The sequence below is a fragment of the Haliaeetus albicilla genome, chromosome 24 (assembly GCF_947461875.1).
Source record: "Haliaeetus albicilla chromosome 24, bHalAlb1.1, whole genome shotgun sequence".
Taxonomy (NCBI): domain Eukaryota; kingdom Metazoa; phylum Chordata; class Aves; order Accipitriformes; family Accipitridae; genus Haliaeetus; species Haliaeetus albicilla.
In genome coordinates, this window is record NC_091506.1 from 25,021,308 (window position 1) to 25,039,815 (window position 18,508).

General features: G+C 39.8%; 1 protein-coding gene across 5 annotated transcripts in view; it reads right to left on the reverse strand.

Annotated features, from left to right (window-relative positions):
* The window catches only part of BICD2 (BICD cargo adaptor 2), a 105,190-nt gene that overhangs the window by 13,747 nt on the left and 72,935 nt on the right, over positions 1-18,508 (reverse strand). For all 5 annotated transcript variants that reach the window (XM_069769902.1, XM_069769901.1, XM_069769900.1 and 2 more), the window contains exons 3-6: positions 10,849-11,005; positions 7,967-8,415; positions 6,075-7,094; positions 4,879-5,030 (exon numbers count right to left, since the gene is read on the reverse strand). In XM_069769902.1, coding sequence (XP_069626003.1) covers positions 4,879-5,030; positions 6,075-7,094; positions 7,967-8,415; positions 10,849-11,005 — 1,778 coding nt within the window. The remainder of the gene's footprint in view (positions 1-4,878; positions 5,031-6,074; positions 7,095-7,966; positions 8,416-10,848; positions 11,006-18,508) is intronic.

An 18,508-nucleotide genomic window follows, 5' to 3' on the forward strand; every position in this document is an offset into this window, starting at 1 on the left:
TAAATAACCTTTGCTTTTTAAAATGCAAAACTGTGTTTAAACTGCCTTCTTGTCCAATCCATGACAAGCTTTTCTCAGTGCATTCTTTTCTTGGCCCTGAAGTGATGGCCATACTGGCCTCCTGTTGTTCATCTAACTGTCCTTTAAGGACTTTAACCTGAATTGCTAGTTGATGAATCTGTGTACCTGCGCTTCATTATCACTTGCAGTGTCTTCTGGAAATTGCAGATTCAGAGGTGTTCCCTAAACAACTAGCAGAAACATACAGACTTCCCACTCCCTCCTTCCTTACTGAAAACTCAAGCTAAACAAGCCTCAGGCTTGAATTTCAAGCTGGATTTCTCTCATCTGTTTTGATACAGTATTTATTTCCCCCATAATCAATTTTAAGAAACCTATGCTCTAATGTGCTTGCAAGTTTGAACGACAAATTGCTTACAGGCAATCTAGAAACATATCTTGACCTACAAGACAAGGAAACTGTGCCTCACTCCCACCCCAAATCATTAGAAAAACAGCACATACTCACTTCAAGTTCCCTCAAAGTACTCGGGAGAAGCTCTTTGTGTAGGAAAGAAAGGAATCAGTCTTTCTTCTGACAATATTTTAGAAGATGAATTAATTTATCTCAAATTTGCTACTAACCCCCCCCTCCTCACACTTAAGTGGCAATTTATATTGTTCTGTATAAAAAAAAAAAATCTTCCAATTTTCTTAACCTACTAAGTGAGAGTTACCAAAAAATTTAACCCTACCATAAAATATTTTTGGAGGTTAAATATTTTTGCCAGGAAACGACAGCAGCAGCTTGTGGCTCTGTGCTCCCTATGCACTACTTTGAAGTGACCTGAATACCACCAGTGGTATCTACCTCTAGTCTGGGAACTCCTGTTCTCACTCACTGCTTCTTCCTTACTTGGTGCTGTTAACATAGGGCATTGGTCACATTAAACTCAATAAATACTCAACAAACACTTTGAAAGCAGCCCCTTGATTCATATATACTTGAACAAAGACCTGAGTGAAATGAGTTAACTGCAAATGTGTGCTCTTTATACTTTTTTTTGGTCATACAGATGTAATTAAAAATCAGAGCAGTTCAAACTCTTGCGAGTAAACACTGTATTTTAAAGACTTATTCTGCCTTTTGGAAATTTCCATTGAAGTTTTTATTTGAAAACAAGTTAGTTATTAGTTTATACTGTCCGAAGTAAAAATTCCAAATGAGTGACTTGTGTGAAGCCATATTTTCTTTTGCCAATTTGCAAGGATTTATTCTTTAAAATACAGAACATACCAGGTATGTATGTAGTACAATAATACCCAGGTATTATTTTAGTTCAATGTTGCAAGTGTATTGTAAAAGTGACTGCTTTCTTTGCAATGTTCACTCTCATGTGCATACAATATACTGTTTTAAATTCCTAAGTAAATACATTCATAACTCTCTCAAAACAGTAACCACTGTAGTGCATTTTATATGATGAATTTTGAGAAAGATTATTTTGGGAAATATTCTTTCAAACAGCTGCTCCAGATAGCAGGTAAAGTATAGAAGCCAGATGGTATCCATAAAGAGAAAGTACCACCACTTCACATCTTGTAATAAAGCTGAAGGCTGCACCCTAATGAACATTTACTGCATCATTGTCAGGCCTTGTTTATTTACGTTTTGCAGAACCCAAACTGGCTGTTAGCAAGTGCAAACCTACTTGACAAAGTAAAACAAAAAAGATATTCAGCTTCTCTTGGGATTTTAAATGGAGAAGTGATTGCATCTTTTTTTTCTGGTGAAGACAGAGTTTACTAATGAAGCATCAAAATGTTTGATTGTAATACAGTGATACGTAAATACCTATTACAGTCTAATTGAGCAGATAAATTCCATTTTCAGCTCTACAGGGCAGATTTTAATCTGGCTTCTAGTGCTTTCAGTCTGTTTGTACATACAACAGGGATAAATGTGTTGATTAAGGAAATCTAGACTTAAACAGGGCAGCTATTGCATGTACATCTATAGTACATTATGCATATCTTGATTTATTCCTTTGTATGACAGTTTAATTTTAGGCGTACAGTGTTGTCTAGAGTGCTGCAGCAGTCCCTCAGTACTGGAAGCTGTTAATCTGCGTTTTGCAAGCCTTCCTTTGTCTCCAGGCTGAGGTCCTATTGTATTTTCATCACTTATTAAAAATAGCTGGTAGTATTGCCAAATTAGTGGATTAACCTACTTAAAAAGGAAATTAGGTCAGTTACTATATTCATGCCCAGCCTTCAACTCTCATGTATTGTTACAGCTCTCTTGCATCCTACAAAATGGGTGTCTTCCTGTGGAAAATACTTATCTGCGTGCAGCAATCTGCTTCATCCCACACTCAATACAACACTGAAACAAACACGGTGGGATAAAGGCCCCATCACTTGTTATTAGTCTCTGCTGATACAAACCTCTTGGCCAGAGAAGAAACACGACTTTCTGTAGACTGTTAAGAGGTGCTCCACTAGCAGGTTGTTTGCGACGCTGTCAAATACTTCTGATATTTGAAACACACCTAAAAATCAGACTCCAAAACAGTTTTTGAGGTTATCTTCACCAAAGCACCTAGGAACATCCCTTCCACACCTACCTTACCTGAAACAGAGACTTAGATGAAACAACCACTGACAGAGGAATGCACTTGGCCAACCACCAAACTACTAATCCTCTCTGACCAGAGATCAGGGAGGGAAGGGGTGACAGTACCCTACCTGCAGTAATAGGTCTCGATAGCTATTGTGGCATCTAAAACACTGGGCACACTGGGAGAAAGAAGCAATTCTTCATGCTCTGTGCAACTGCCACTGTCTCAGGCTAGGTGCAAAATGCCAGGCCCAGCTGCTTATCTGCCATGCAACGATCAGGAATGCAAGCGCTCACAAGACGAAAGGCTCAGTGGACAACATGTCCACTCACTCCATCCTCAGCTTTCTGAGTCCTCCTTTGCTCTTGGCCCTTTATTTTTTTCACTACAGTTACTACTTAAAGCGTAAATTCAGAAATGACAATTGTTCATTTAGGCAGGGACATCTGTTGTGCATCCCCAAACAGAGCTCACTCCTGCCTCTAATCACCCACAACTCCCTGTGAGAGCTCCAGGATAGAGCTCTTAAGTCAGTTGCTTTCAGAAAAACTTTCTTCTGCCTCCAATTTCCCCATGCCAAGGAATCCTCATTATTGTCTTCCCAGGAAAAGGACAAGATTGACCTCTAGATAATACACCAAGAGAAAGGCAGAGAGAGAATTACCCCTCTGGCATTTCTCTGACAATTCTTCCTCTCCCAGACCAGTTCACAGTCACTCTCTCACATTCACACTGAGGCAGGAAAATCAACGTGTAGGGAAAACATACTGCAGTTACATGTAACTTAGAGATCTAGGTCTCTGCATCTAGGAAAAATAACTGAAAGATAACAGTATGCTTTTCCTCTTTCCTCTCAGCTTCAAGCTGATCTACAACTAACAAAGAGATTGCAATTTCTGCATATTAATTACACCCCAGGAAAGGAGAGAGAGAGGAAAGAAAGTAGGACAAATCCAGACTGTACAGGGCATTCCTTTCTCTAGCATAATGAGCTGCCACAATTCAACCCTTAGCATTCCTTGGTATCCATTTCTTCTTTCCATGCTTACCCACATGCATAGATATTGCTGAGAAAAGCTGAATCACCAGGAAGTCTAAGATTACTCAAGGAACATGAAAGCTGCTGCAGAACCACCCCCACAAAAGACCATACAGAAAAGCCTCAGGAATCCTCATAAGCACCCTCGTGATTCCTTACTATGCTGCTTTTTAGCATATGACAGAAAGAAAACCTTTTCTGTTTTTTTGGTTTGTTTGGGGTTTTTTTGGGGGGGGGTGTTGTTTTTTTGTTTGGTTTTTTTTTAGTGTCCAGAGAAGGCAGAGAACGAAGCAGCATACAGCACATACAGACTCTCCCATACCCTTGGGTTAACTTAAAAGAAGTATCTAGGTTACATTAAACAGCATCCTTTACAGTCTCTCTTCTCCATCTTCTTTAGGCAATGCATGGAATACGCAGGCAAATGAACATTCCCAGGGGAGTCCCTGTGAATCCCATTGAGCTGGGACTGACAACTTTTAGATAAAGATTTTTCTTTTCCTGTTTTCCAGGATCATCTCCACACAGGAGCCAACTGAATGTTCCTTAGCTGTGAAGATCTGGATTTTGTTAACATGATGTTGTTGCCTCAACATTCCCCAAAAGAAATGTGCACACTTAAAGAAGTCAATGACAGTAGCAGTAAGCAACATGCAGATCAAAACAGCATTTATCACTTCTACAGCACGTGACATGTCAGCAGGTATTTTTTGTCTGTTAACGCCACAAAGCACAACTAACAAGCAGAAGCAAGTTCCAAAGACATATGCAACCCAATCAGCTCACACAGGTATATGGAATGAGAGATGCCAACTGCAGGATGGACAACCTAAGAATAACAAGATGTTTGCAACATCTTTACTTTTTTCTGGATCATTACAGTTCAAGCAGAGTCACATCCTCATTGCATAATAAACGGTCATTTTGCATTGTTAAATGTCACTCCTCCTTAGAGTTAATAGCTTCAAGAACCAGGGATAATCTTGCACCCAAATTAAATAAATACCTCCACAACAACTTCTTGTTTTGTAGCAATATACTATATCCCTGGCATTTTCCTCATCAGTCAGAACCTAATGCAGACAAACACTGTAAGCAATGAACTTGGAAAAAGGCACCCCACCCTGCCACTCTCAGCATGGGTGGGTAGGCAGGATGTTCAGCTCTTCCCCCACACAAGCAAGGAATGACATTTTGCAGAGTTTATATTCCCTTTACCTTGTAGCAAACATTGCTCTCAGGGAAGAGAAGGTAGCAGCATCTTCTTTCAAAGCCTTCAGCTCATTTCGCAGCTTCATCATTGTCTCCGTAACCATAGCTTTCTCATTTTCATACTTGCTTTTTAAGTTGGCAAGGGCTACCTCTGCAGTCTATTGTTTACCAAGAAGAACAGAAATGTACTAGTTAATGGAACTCTTCACAAAGCGGCTAGCTAATACATTTCTAATCACTATTTGCATAATGAAACATTTACTTTGTACTGGAATGTTAAACTTCTGGTCAACTTTTCTTGTACAGATTAAATTTAATTTTTGAACACTGGAAATGGATTGAACATATGTGTCTCCTACTCCCATTAAGCATGCAGTAGCATCTAGGAAGTTACAGAATATACATTTAGTGACACCTATCTCCAACTAGTAAAAGAAATTAAACTTTACATACTTCAACACAAAGAACAAAATAGTCTATCAGCATTTTGCCTTACATTTTGGGACAGCTTTATTAAAATGTGCAAAAGAAAACTGAAAGTATCTATATATTTCTTAAAAAACACTATACTTTTTTCTTTTTGAAGACAGCTTCAATTTGCACTATTTTAATTGTGGAGGAGACAATGAAGCATGTCACATGGTGTCTTAATGATGGTTATTTTCATCCACTGCACTGCTAATGTGTATCAACTGGCACAGCCCAATCCCCAAAGACTAATTTTACCTTTCACCCCTGTTATTTTGACCATGTTCTTATGTCACATCCTCATCCTGGAAGGCTTTCTTTTATTTTGCAATTTTAGAGAGAACAGTACTTAAGTTTATGAACTCTTTTAAGGGTAACTACTAGAATTCTTTCAAGTAAAAAATAAGATTTACCTCTTCATTTTAGGTGTGTTACATTAAATCCAATCTAATCTAATTCAGACAGGCAGTAGATTGAAGCTACCTTAAACTTAATAAAATCTCATGAGTACGTGACAAGTAAAAATCTGTTAAAGCCCCAGCGCTCAGCTTTACGGCAGGACAGCTGTGTGCTTCTAATTAAACAGCCTGCTTCAGCCTTGTACCAAAAAACTATCAACAACAAAAGCCCCACTGAGTTGAGGGTATGGCAGTATGACCTCAAAGATAAATTCTCTTGTATTTATGACCTAATTCTCAGATACTATAACCTTCACGTCTATAACACCTGGTTACCTGTTTGTTGGCCTTCAGCACAGTTCTCAGAGTTGCTATCTGTTCTCTCTTGGTGCTTAACAGGGACTTCAACTTCAGGATTTCTTCCATGAGAGCTTCCTTGTCTTTATCCACCACTGGCCCAAGTTCTTGAGTGGCAACACGCTGCCTGGACAACTCAGTTGTTCTGTCCACAGCAGCTTGCAGGTGTTTGATCTGATCCCGAATTATAGCGATCAAGTTGTAAATGTTCATCGGTTCCTTCCGAGGATCTGACACAGGAGATGGCAGAGATGAAACTGGAGATGGGCTGCTGTCGCCGCTTCCATTCTCTGCCTTTCCTAGCTCTATAGTTAACAACCCTTTAGAAAGAAGAATGGGAGACCTTCTTCCCTTGGTCTCTGGACTACTGCGTCCACCTTTACCTTCCTTATAGTAATCTAGCATCACTCTGTTTGGAGTTTCATTGTTGCACATACAGACATGGTGGTATAAATTGGCCAACTCTTCGCTGAAGGTGACTAGTTCATCTTGGGCCACACTGAGGCTGCCCTGTGTTTCTCCAGCAACATCACTGACTTTCTTCAGCTCCTTCTCCAGTCTGGCCACCTGTTCTCTGTCATGCCTACTGGATTTTTCTAGTGAGGTAATCTTTTCAGTGAGAGCTTGGCTCTCAGTCTCATACCTGCTCTTCTCTTCCTCATACTTAGACTCACATTCTTTGTATTTGGCCTTAAGATTTTTGAGCTCTTCTTTTAGGTCAGTAATCTCTGCCACAGCCACTTTGTACTTGCACTCCAAGATCTCTGGCCCATTGATGTCAACCTCATAGTAGTCTCCATCTTCATGGCTGTCTCGGTCCTTCTCATTGTCAAGGGCAGACTGACGTTCCTTGCTGACCTGGAGCTTCTTCATTGCGTTCAGGTTTTCTGTGAGCCTGCCAACTTTCTCATGCTGCTCTGAGAGGGCCCCCCGTGTATTTTCCAGCTGCTTCTGAGATTCCTGTAGCGTTGTTAACAAGTTCACCTTTTCTCTTTCCATCTGAAATGCATGAACACAGACATCTACTTAAAGGGAACTGCATCACTTAAATGGTTTTATTGTAAGAGACAGAAACTTAGCCAAGGTCCATATGGCTGCAGAAATCTGATCACTTGCACATTATGGAAAAGACTATTTAATTAATTCTAAAACTATCTCAAGCACAGTGTTCCTTGCCAATTCTTTCTCATTTCCACTTCAAAATGCACATTTTTACACATTTCTTCCATAGCTGATGTTCTCATTGTGAAAACATCCTTTCAGCTGAAGATAAGCTAATGGTTACTGTTATCTTGCAAATTATCAAGTAAATATTAGAAAACATGCAGCTAGTCTATAGTGGAAGCTTGGAGCTTCATGAGAGACTCAGAAATACCAAAACTTTTAAAGTTTCTCCTCTGAAAGTTCTTATTTTGAAAAAATCCAGCGATTTTTTCCACAAAGGCTTTTTCTTCTAGAACACTTAAAAAAAGCTTGACAAAATAACTTTAAAATGTTTCCAGGCAACACAAATATGTACCTTGTTTCGAACTCTCCAACCTCCCAATAGTACAAATATAACACAGAAATACTCGGTACTGATTAAAACTTCATGTTCTTTGAACTAATTACAGAAAATAGTTATGGTGTACCAAACTCCTTTTGATGAAGATGACTGGAGTACTATCAATTTTTGAACAAAATACTATATTTCTCACTAGTGACATACTGACAAACATTTAACATCCTCAAATTTTAAATCAATCAGAGCCTTTACAAATATGGTTCATATTGTATGGTGGCCATGTGAGATATTGAAAAGACTGAAATTACAACCCAAATAAATTCTAGCAGCTATTTGGAAGTACACGTTGTTTAGAAAACCCATTTACCTGTACAAGCTGTTGTTTCAGCTTCTGGATTTCAGAAATGTTTAATTCACTCAGAAGATCTGAAACGAGACTTGGGGCTGGAGGGAAGCTTTCATTTTTCTTGGGTGTTGATGTACTATTCTTGCCATTGCTGAGTTTGCTGAGGCAGTTCTGTTCAAATCCATTCATGATTTCATCATTATTGGGCTCTGTGGCTTCATCGCTGAACTTCAGTCCATCCAAAGAGATGTTCAGGTGGCTGTTGTACATGGAGTCGTTGATGTTCATGTAGTGAGAGAGCTCCTTACGAAGATTGTTCTTCTGCTCCCGCTCTGTCTTCAGCGTCTCTAAGGCCTCCTCAAGCTGGCGTTCGGAGATCTCCTTCAGCCGTATGGCATCTTCTAGCTGGCTGTTGAGAAATTCTGTTTCCTCTTCAAGCCTTTTGATTTCATGTTTCAGGCCTTCAAACTCTACCTGGAGATATACAAACAGAAGGGGAAAAAAAAACCCTAATGAAAATGTCTGCCTGCAAGGCACCAAGTAATTTTACTTTTGAGTGTTTGATTTCACTAAATACGTTGAGAACAGAATAATTTTTTTTTCAGTTCTGGAGTCTAGTTTTGGCACTATGACTGTAAACATTGCTTACATAATTTACCTTGACAGAGACCATGGAATAAAATTTCTACACAAAATGTCAAATTAGCTGATCTATTCTAGCTTAAGACAAGTGAGAGATACAGTGTGTGATACAGAGCATCACAAAACAGGCTTTCCTAGCACATTATGCAAACTCTTTCTCTGTTTGATTAACAAATTCCTTGGCCAACCTTCCCACAAATTCAAGCTCAACATTTCCAAAACCCAGCATTACAAAGCTATGCTTCTGACACTCTGCTGCGCTGCTGTTAGAATATTCCGCTGGGCTTAAAACTGTTGGGATGCACCTAGCAATCAAACTCTGCTTTTATACATTCTGAATAAAATGTTTTATCATTTTTGTCATCATCATTTCAGCACATCTTGAGAAAGCTACAATTCAGACTCTACACTTCAGACCCGTAGTGCTGCTACATGAAATTTGATGGCATGCTATAAGTTTTTAGCTGTAAAATTGCCTTTTTTTTAAACCTCTCTTGCACTGAAATTACAAACACCAATGATTAGTGTAAAATTTTTAATCCCTTGGGGAAAAAACAAAGTCTAAAGAATACTTTTTCCTTACCTTGAAAGAAAGGAAAACATACCACATGATATATGACCCTATTTATTTTTGCCAACTGCTAAAGGAATTTTAGATGCCAATATACACCAGTTTGGTAGTGCTGAACCACACCTGATTTAAAAACCAGGAACCAATCATGTTAATTCAGTTCTGCAAGTTAAGCCTGGAAAAACTTGATGGCTTCTTCTAGTTATGTCAGTAGATAATTAAAGCTTAATAAAATTCATCAAGTAGGATTAGGACAAGGTAGAAAATGAAATAATCCATTGCCATGAAAAGAATTAGCTCTTGGTTCTATATACGTCCGCTGAGCTCAAATATTTAAGATTACAGTCTATTTTCAAAGGTTCCAGAATACACACACAGTAGACAATAATTACTAGCAACTGACATGATAGCATCTGAAGTTAAATTCAGCTCAGCCCAGAATGACAGCATTCTTGAATATCATTATTTTGGAATGTGAACATTGAGCTTGGAACTTTCACTTGCTCCTTTGAATACAATGAATGAGACGAAGAAAGGCAAAAACCAAAAGTAACCAACTACATTGGTTGGATTTTAACAGATCACTATCTCATCTAGAGCATAATAGCCCCTCCACCCCTACCGCATGATGTCAGGGCACCCAAACCAGCGTAATTAGACCAAATATATTCAGGTGAGAGCAGGTCCAAGCTGGAACCCCATTTTGGGCACATTAGTGAGGCCAAAGTGATAAACATTGCCATAGAGTTTCACCTGGAGATAAATGAAATACATTCAATATCCCAAACACCTCACTTGGTAGGGCAGCTTTCATTCAGAACACTGAAGGAGTTCTGAAGCAAATCCTAATATGCTTTTGCTATGTGCTCACTATCACAGATGGTATTAACACTGCTGTTTTCTTCAAGAGCTTTTATTTCAGGAATATTAAACCATTTTCTCAACTGAACCTTGAGTTTTATTTATACAATGAAACTGACAGGTACCTGAAGAATAAAAATAGCAAGCCCCCAAGTGATAGATAGATGAAGATAAGTGAACTGTGCCATAGACCACATCTAATCTAATTACCTCTGCAAATGATAACTCAGGGAAATTGAGTTGTTCCAAAAATGCATTTTCTAAAATTCTGAAAATTGCTGGAAGTGTGCAATTAAACGTGACTTTTCAGATGAGCAGTCACACAGGTCTGACAGTATAGAGCAACTATACCACTAATACATGTTTAATTAAAGTAGCTAGAAGAGAGGAGGACTACAGAACTGGAGAGATAATGTAAGCACTAATTAACAGTAAAAATACATGTTCAGAAATACATTCCAGTTACAGATACCGTAGAAGAGGATGGATGGAGAGTATTGCAAAGACACTGAAAAACTAGTGTAGCAACAAGACTAAACCAAATAACAAAGCAGACTGGTAGAGAATTCACTTCCATCAAAGAGAGAGAACACAGTAGAAGGACTTGGAGGTCAAAGTAGAAGCAATAAAGTCTTATGACTGTATAAACAGAGTCAGAAAGAACTTAAACATTTTGGGGCAACTCTTCGTACTAAAAGATAGAGTTTATAGTCTCAAAAGCAGAACAAACATAGAAAAGAAGTGGTTGGATGTTCAAATGAGACAGAACCATGCTGTAACGCAGGAATTAGCTGGTGCTACCAAAGCAATGCTCGCTATTTTGAAAAACTTGCCTGATTTTGCTTGAGGACAGACACTTGTTTCTGGAGACAGATGTTTTCCTCTTCAAGCTCAGTGTAGTCTTGCAGCAAACGCGCTTCTCGGAATTTATATTCCTTAATATCATCTCGCAGACGGGCCCTTTGGATCTCCACATTCTGATTGACCTGGAAAAAACAAACAAACCCCAAAGCAATGGTGATTTGGTCAGCTACAATTAAGTTTTGGAATTTTATCTTTCCTTACATACACTAATCAATTAGATTATATTCAAACAGAAACTCTTCCCCTCTGCCCCCCTGAATGAAATTACAGAAAACCAAGTCATTTACACAATAATTAGATCTTGTTTTCTTGCTTCTCTTACAAATTCTCACCCTTGACTCAAAGAAAAGTTCATGAGCAAGAAGGGAAAGCAGCATTCACACCTATGTTGTCTCACTGGCTGTAAGCAACAGACAAAAGTTTTCCAGATCAGAAGTCAATGCCTGAATCTGTTAACACTTAAACAAGAACGGCCCCTTCACAAGAGAAAGACAGATTCAGATTACTCCAGACGTTCTTATTTGGACATGTATTTGCTGCTGCTTTTCAACAGACCTTTTCTTTATGCCCAGTGCAATAATTTGGAAATATGTTTCAATTAATCCTTTTGGAGAGAGACACTGAGTTAAAGCTCAAATGAAATCCAAGATCCCAGGTAGAAAGAAACAGCAACTGTGGTTGACTTATAAAATGTTCCCTCCCCTCAGTCCCAAGACTTATGCAAGACCTTAAAGAAAGACTTTTAAAAAAATTTTTTTTAAAAATCACCATTATTGTTTCAGGATAGAACTGTAGTAAAAATCAATATATTGGTGTAATATGATCTTTAGATCTTTCATGAATATACACAGACACTTAAATAAATTGAGCTACCACATATCCAGCTAGGTGAATGGCTTGCTGTACTTAGCTCTTATTTTTTCCAACATTATTTTCCTGCAAGCCCACATCTTTAAACACTTAATTGAAACAAAGTGAAAAATATGTTCTAAAACATTAGCAGAAATATCTTCAGAGATAGGCAAATAGGCAATATAGTTGCCTACAAAAGCAGTATCTGGATATTTTAGCAGCTGTTATCTGTGAAGTGACAGGATGGTTTTCCAAACAGTTCTAAAATCAGCACAAAACAAATGCGAGCTCACGAAAGAGGCAGCCTGTCGATTCAGCCAGTTAGGTTATAGTATCTTATTTCTGTTTTCATCTATCCAGCAGCCTAGCCAAGAAAGCTCCATCCTCTGGTATACAAGCTCAAGATTCCCTTAGTGTTCCCCACTTCTGGTTAGAAAACAGAATGTCAGCAATGACTAAAATATGGTCTCAGTCCTCTTGTGAGTGTGCAGCGGGAATACACAGAAGTAATACAACACAAGTATCAACAGGCACCTACAGAAAGCTAAGAGATAAAGGAAATGTTTGCGGCAGGAGCATATGCCAAGACTTGAATCTGGCACGTTCTGAACACAAAACCAGAATCACCTGCAACTGTTAAGACCAATAAATTTAAATTACAGCTCCCTCACATGTCAGGTAAAGATTAGACTATATAAACTTGTCTCCTTATTTTTAGCAATGAAGAGAAGAGCACTGCTTCCCAGCACACTGAGAAGCTAAACCAAACATTAACTGCTGAAACCAGACACTATAGTACAACAATGCAAATGAAAAGTTACTACGTTCCATGCCTGAGCAAGCATTGGCTCTATCTTTGCACAAACCCAGAGCTACAGGGAAAGATGCGCTGTAAGTAGCTGAAGGCTACAGGATGACATGAATTCACATCTTCTCCTTAACAACTGCAACAAAGACAGACCTCTTGCCTTTGGCAGAAAGAGCCTCCAGCCAGATAATTCAAACTGTTTAACAGTTAGGATTGCAAAAGGCTCTTGCATCAAACCGAGTTTCATACAAATTAGGAGATCCTATCTGTAATTTTCCCCATTCCCAAGTAAGTGAAATGCAATGGGAGACCTCCCACAAAGCTACTGGCAAGCTTCTCTCCCCACCATTCAAGGTTGCTTTGCCCCTCTTCTTCCCTGGATGATCTAATCTTTGCAGAGGTCAATGCCTGGAGAAATCATTGGAGCTGGTCTTTTTTGAAGAAAGAACGGTTTCTGTCCAATCCTCCCCATTTAATTCAGAGCAACAGTAAGAGCTCATTATTTAATGTGAAAGTATTGTCATGCTCTGTCTAGCACAAGAAAAACCATTCTATTTCAATGTGTACAGGAAGGCCAGATTTAAAAATAGCTCCCTTGTTTCCTGACCAGGGAAGGAAGATACAACCTAGATTTATTGGCTGTTTAACAAACTGTACATTCAGTTTGCTCTTAGCATTTTCTTGTCAAATAAATGTGCATTCTTGCAAGCTGCAAGGTTAAACTGGGCGCCATGCTATCTCATATAACTGACCAAGTGGCAGGACTTTTTCCTGCAGGAAGGAGAAGCTACTGCATCCTTCCTTCATCAGATTTTTCTATTACCCATACAGAAAGTGGTATTTGTGTATTTTAAGATAGACACACATACACTGCACATGTTCTCACAGGTGTTGTTTTACAATTCCGCAAGTCTGTAGAAAAGGTGAGCTGACCTCCTGATGAGTTTGAGCCTTTCTGTGACTCTTGCTGCTTCAGGGGCTTAGTGGCTTCTTCCTTCCTCCTCTGCCCTGAGCAACCCCTGAGCACAGGGGAGAAGGGGGAGCTGGAACCCAGGGGCATGCCTGGCTAGGCTCTCAGCTATACACAGTCACACCTCCACCCAAAAAGAATCACACAGCACTTTAAAATATCATTACCACTGCGTGGAGATTTGATGGCCATTGAGCATTCATCTACCTGACAAAACCCCTCAACTTCTCAACCTAGAGAACATGCCTGCTATGCAGAAGCCTCCCATCCATCCCGCCCAAGAAAAGACTGTGATCTGATTTTGCCTGATCTAAAGGCCACAGACCGCCCTGCTCCTGCTGCTAGAGAGCTTGTCTTCAGTATTTTCACCCTCTCAGCTTTGCCTCAGAAGCGTTCTGCAAGGGGCCCCTCTGAGCAGCACCAGTGCTAGAAATGGCAAGGATTTCCTCAGGACCAGTTTGAATTGCCCAGGCCTGCATGTCAAAAACACAGCTACTGTCCTTCATCACTGCCAAAAGCCTGCTCCTTAGCACCTACTTTTCTAGTACACCCCAGCATATAAAGTTACATATAATTTGACCCTGAGAATTAAAATAATTGAGAAGAAAACCTCAGGTAGCTGATTCCCTCCTTTGTTTTGGGCACTGCACAGCCTGACCAGAGTTCAGCCTCCAGATCACCAGCCAGAGGCTGATCTTGCAAGCAAAGCTGTGTCACTAGCACAGTTTCTGTTACCTTGAACTCCACCAGCTCATGAGGTCACGGGTCAGTTCAAGTTCCCCGCTGTAGTAAACATGCTCACACCTAATTTTACATGTCATTATCATCATCAAGAGTCAAACCTTAGTTTGCCCAAATTTATTACAAATTCTAGGATTAGATTTAATGCTTCATGCAATAAATATTTCTAGATATGATCATTCGCTTGTGTTCTTCATGGGAAGGATTCACAAAAAAGGATGCAGACTCTTTGAAAGACATACAGTGCAGTCAGAAAGGATGGCAACTCACATATATTCTGTTGCTGTGGGGAGAAGAAAATCAGAATCATAGAATCATTTAAGTTGGAAAAGACCCTTAAGGTCATAGAGTCCAACACTACCAACCTAACACTATTGATTATTTTGGTGGACTTGGTAAACATAATCTCTTAGACATTTTATTAATTGTCAGCATGAAAATTGGGAAGACTAATCCTCAGACACGTAACTTAGTGCCTTCTTTGGCACTTTTTTGAACGAGGCGCTTGAGCCAATGTTTTTCTGAACATTGCCTTCATACTCACAGATGTCACTCCAGAAGAGCCTACCTCAAAGCTACATCTACCCTAGGTATCAATGGTGAAATTAAGAACTCAAAATATGGACCATAAAGTTTTTCTATGCACAAAAAGAAAACTTCAGGTCAATCACTAGACATTAACACAACTAACAAGTTACATTATTTAGGCTACAAAGACTGGCAGTTGCAAGTTGTGTGTGAAATTCACAGCTGCCCATCTGATTTTAATTGCATTTCCTTTGCACATGTGAGGACTGGGGTCCTATGGCAAAGTATCACATAACTGTGTAATTAAGGGCTGGGATATAAAATACTCCAAGAACAGAGCTGAATTAAGATTGCATAAGAAACAAAAAATAACCTTCCCTTAGCTCTGAAGTTACAGGCTCGTAAACATATATATTTTTTTCTATTACAGATATTAAACAAAATACTAATATTTGAGAGGAAAAAAAATTAAAAGTTCCATTAGATCCAACTGTTTACTATAGATCAGCAAAAGGTTTGGAGACCTGAACTTTCACTACTGCAATAAAGATCACCTGTTTGACAAGGCTGTTTGCAATCCCTGGCAATGGGCAAATCCTTCTGGGGTGGAGAGGCAGACCAGCAGCCATGGGTGGCCAGCAGCACCTCCTGACAATGGCCTTCTCTCTCTCTCATCTATCCTCAGATGCAGGAGCTACAAGAGCTTCTAATTTTTACAATTTTGCCCACTCTGTTCGTAAAATAGAAGAACTATAAAATAATATTAAAACATTTTATTTATTTATTCATGCAAAGGAGAAATGCCACAGTGGCCTGGCTCTGCTTCCTCATTGACAGGAGAAACTGCCTCCAGTCACACCTGCACCTATGTTATCATGTGTGCACACATATTGGTACAGCATAAGATACTCCTTTGTATGAGGAAAGACTCATAAATAAAAACACCTGTAGGTACCATGGCTCACGCAACCTCAAGTTGGGAAAAGAAACAATTTTATTTCCCGTATAACCCGTGTATAAAATTCAGGCTGTATCACAATACACACACATATCCCACACATTGAATACTGGGAAATGAAAACAAGTCTGGTGGAGACTGACAGCCAGGCACAGCTATACATATAGCTGTTTTTTATATATATATATATATAAGAACATGTAACAACTACCATGCCAAACTTGTGTTTATGACATTTGTTCAGCATTCAGCTATTCTCACTGACATAAAACAGTCATCGAGTTTCTCAAATGTAACTATCATAGCTTTTATATTTTGATTCAGTTTATGAGCCACAGACATCCCTCTCTGGCCCAACACAATAGAAATGGACCATCCTTTGGATACAAATCTTTGTTTTTTCTAATTGTATCCAGCAACTGTGTCCTCTTCTCCAAACACTGCATGGGAAACTACTAAGAAAACAGTTCTTGTAAGTGACAGAAAAATTAGCGTGCTCTCAGCAGTGTTTTACAACACAAACACATTCAGAAGAAATATTGCAAAAGACAGACCACACAACCAGCAGAGAAAGTCACTGTCTGCATCAGTCAGACTGTATTTTCCAGAATTCATAGCAGGTGTTTTTGGTGTCCTGTTCACACAAGCCCACTGGAGAAAAATAAAGTAGATATGCTAAACTGTAGTTTGAACTCTTCTCCGCTGTTTTGTTGCAAGTCATGCTGTGACATGGTTTATCTGCTGAAAAGCTGCTTGACTTTCTAAGCCTTGGTGTGACTGCAGACAGCAGTAAATACAAATAGGGAAGGAAAGAGGAAAGTGGAGCACTGTGGTCACTTGGAAGCAGAAGAAATAGTGGGGTTTTTCTGTGTTTTCAAAAGCAAAGTCAAGCTTTAATCACTTTTCATACAGAAAAAAAATTACGGAGCCAAAAAATCCCGAGAGAGAGAGATGACTCATATCCCAGTCAAAGTCTCCCTTCCCAGGTGCCTCTCTGAAATACCGTTTCACTCTGGGAACAGGGAAAAAAAAACAACCAACCAAAAACCCCACAAAACAACACCCCCCCCCCCCCCCAAAACTCCATCAGTGGCAACTGCAGTCAAAAGCAGGCAAGAAGCTTCAACCCCACCAGTGCAGCACTTGTTCCCTAGCGCTCTCACAGAAATCAGAACTACGCTTAGATGCCACTGCAGGCAGCTCTGTCCTCCTAGCACAGCTCAGCAGCATGATACAAGCCTCCCAGATACAGCACCAGGAAACATCTGTGTTAGCACCTTGGGTTGTTCTGCAACTAATGCTAGAAGAACTTACTAAAAAAGCTCCCTACCTCACCCCTTTTGAGGTTTTCCTACGCCTGGGCCAGGTGTATGCCCATTTTATGCATCTGAAGCCACTGAGTGAATCTGACCTGATTTCTCTTTCCTAGCAGAAGTTGCAGTCTTACTTTTTAATTTTTGGACTAGGAGACAAGATCTGAAGAGCTCTAATTCACATGAGACATGCCCAGTGTTCCCAAGCACAGTCAGGTTGAACTCCATGACAAATATCCTGCAGGGAACAAAAATCAGAGATAGCAGGGAAGAAGAGGTGGGGTATGTGCAACTCACAGTAGATCTATTCTCCTGCAGAAAGTAAGGAAAAGAGCATACTAGCTACTTATAATAACTTATATACAATGGTCCCAATAGCTCTGTAGCATTAATGGAAGACATGAAGCTACACCAAAACTTTGGTAGCAAACGTGCACAATTGCCTGGTTTTTGGTTGTGGTTGTTTTTTGTTTTGTTTTTAAACCATCCTCTCATTATCCAAACACCTACCCTTTGACAAAGCACCTTACTATGGATACATATGTCTCAGGATTTTCTTTAGCTGTGATTAATGCCGGGGTACCACCCTACTAATGTACTCAGCTCAAGATTTACTGGTTTTTTTTCAAACCATTAAATAAAAAGCTTTGTGAAGCTGTGACATTAAGGATGAGTTTATCACAACACTGGAGAACAAAGAAATGCACTGTCATGGATTTCTTTTCTGCACAATATTACAGAGACCTGACTGAGCTGAGACTCAGTTGCCACAGCATATCCTGGAGCCATTTAAATCTTTTGTAACTACTTAATCAGCATTAAGTCTTGCTACAATATGTACGTCCTATTACTTAATGTGTTGCTAACTACCTGTTCAAACATTTGATCCAATCCAGAGTCAAATCCAAAGCACATCCTCCAAACCCTTTCTTTGTCACAGGGAGGGTTAACACCTGTGTACATATGGCAATACGCCACTTATCTTGTTTAAGTACCTTGTACAAGGATCCAGCCCTGCTCTAGTGATGCTCTCCAACTGCAAGCTTACAACCCAGGTGAGGATAAATACACCTCCCCCTGGCCCAGAGGCTTTAGCTGCCCACCCAAATGGGTGGTCTTTGCCCAGTAGTCCACTGGGCACTAAAACACAAGGCGCCTGGCACTGGTGCAAGCCCACACAGGCAGCAGCAGTGGTGCGATGTCTTCACAGAAACAAACAGATCAGTGGTGTAGAAGAAGCTGGGAGGATTGGAATGAGCCTTGTGATCAAAAGCTGGGGGCACTGGCAAGTCTCTGAGATCAGAGGACAACTTTCTAAATCCAACTGAAATAGCCCATTTTAAAACTGGAGTAAGTCAGTTCCTGTTAATGGTCTCATTTCCAAACAGTGATCTCATCACCTATAAAACTGAGCCATTTTTGAGCTCCAGGAGCACAAGAGAGGACCCCGTTCCC